The sequence below is a fragment of the Etheostoma spectabile genome, unplaced genomic scaffold, assembly GCF_008692095.1.
Source record: "Etheostoma spectabile isolate EspeVRDwgs_2016 unplaced genomic scaffold, UIUC_Espe_1.0 scaffold406, whole genome shotgun sequence".
Taxonomy (NCBI): domain Eukaryota; kingdom Metazoa; phylum Chordata; class Actinopteri; order Perciformes; family Percidae; genus Etheostoma; species Etheostoma spectabile.
The window spans coordinates 73,190-74,377 of record NW_022605605.1 but is presented as its reverse complement, the minus strand read 5'-3'; the positions used below and the strand labels follow the sequence as shown (position 1 = coordinate 74,377).

The 1,188-nt window shown below is 49.8% G+C and overlaps 1 protein-coding gene across 1 annotated transcript in view; it reads right to left on the bottom strand.

Annotated features, from left to right (window-relative positions):
* The window catches only part of LOC116686626 (titin-like), a gene marked incomplete in the record, with an annotated part of 242,683 nt that overhangs the window by 220,427 nt on the left and 21,068 nt on the right, over positions 1-1,188 (bottom strand). The window contains 2 exon segments of the mRNA XM_032511647.1: positions 220-480; positions 803-1,066. Coding sequence (XP_032367538.1) covers positions 220-480; positions 803-1,066 — 525 coding nt within the window.

Below are 1,188 nucleotides of genomic sequence, written 5' to 3'. Positions count from 1 at the left end.
TACCAGCTGAGCTACCTGGGCGCCCCTCTATCAGCTGATCTACCTGGGCGCCCCTCTACCAGCTGAGCTACCTGGGCGCCCCTCTACCAGCTGATCTACCTGGGCGCCCATGATTATGCTTTTTTTCCATAATGGAGCAGACTCAATTCTTGTTAATGTATTGTATTTTCAAACTTGCTAATGTGGCGTGCTATCGTGGCGTGCTAAGCTAACTCTTACACTCCACGGTGAGGCGGGCGCTGCACTGCAGGTGGCCCACCAAGGCGGTGTACTGGCCCTCCTTGCTGGCGTCCACGTCCTGGACCGTCAGCCTGTGGTTCTTCTTCTCCGACAGCATCCTGTAGCTGGCGTCTGGCCTCAGCTCCACGTCGTTGAACATCCACCTGACGGGGATGTTGTCCTCGGAGACGCCCAGCTCGAACACGGCCGTCCCACCCAACAGTGATGTCACATCCTTTGGCTTCTTCAGGATCTTGATGGCTGCGGGGAAACAGTTTTATTATTGGCTTCTATCAGAACTTCTGGTATTCTTCTTCATGTCCATGTACATGAACATAGACATGTTTATGTCCATGTCCACTGGACATGGACATGTCTACATGTAGAGTGGACATAGACATGGACCAGTACAGGTCTACAGGATGTGAGGTCATGTGTCCATGAAAAGTGCATGTACATGTCCATGTCCATGTCCCAACATGGAGACACTTCCTGTAAACTGTACTGGTTTCTAACTTTCATGGACATATGACATCACTTCCTGTGGTGAGATCACTTCTTGTAGACTGTACTGGTTCCTTACTTTCCACGTTGAGCCGGCCGCTCGCGGACAGCTTTCCCAGTTTGAAGGAGTAGACAGACTCGTCCTGCGTGTTGCAGTTCTTGATCTTCAGACTGTGGACCACGCCCTCGATAGTGATCTCGTATTTACTGCTGGGCTGGATCTCAACGCCGTTCTTGATCCACTGAGCTCCTCGCACGTCCTCGTGGGTCAGCTCCAGGCTGAACAGGGCGTCCTGGGTCTGGACCACGTTCAGGTTCTTCAGGGTCTTCTTAATCTTCACAGCTGTCCACACAAAACAAAGGGATGAGATTCGAATGAGGAACATCTCAATCTGAAGAAATATGCTGCTTCTGTGTCCACGATATTATATTTAATAGTAATGATAATAATAATAATAATAATAA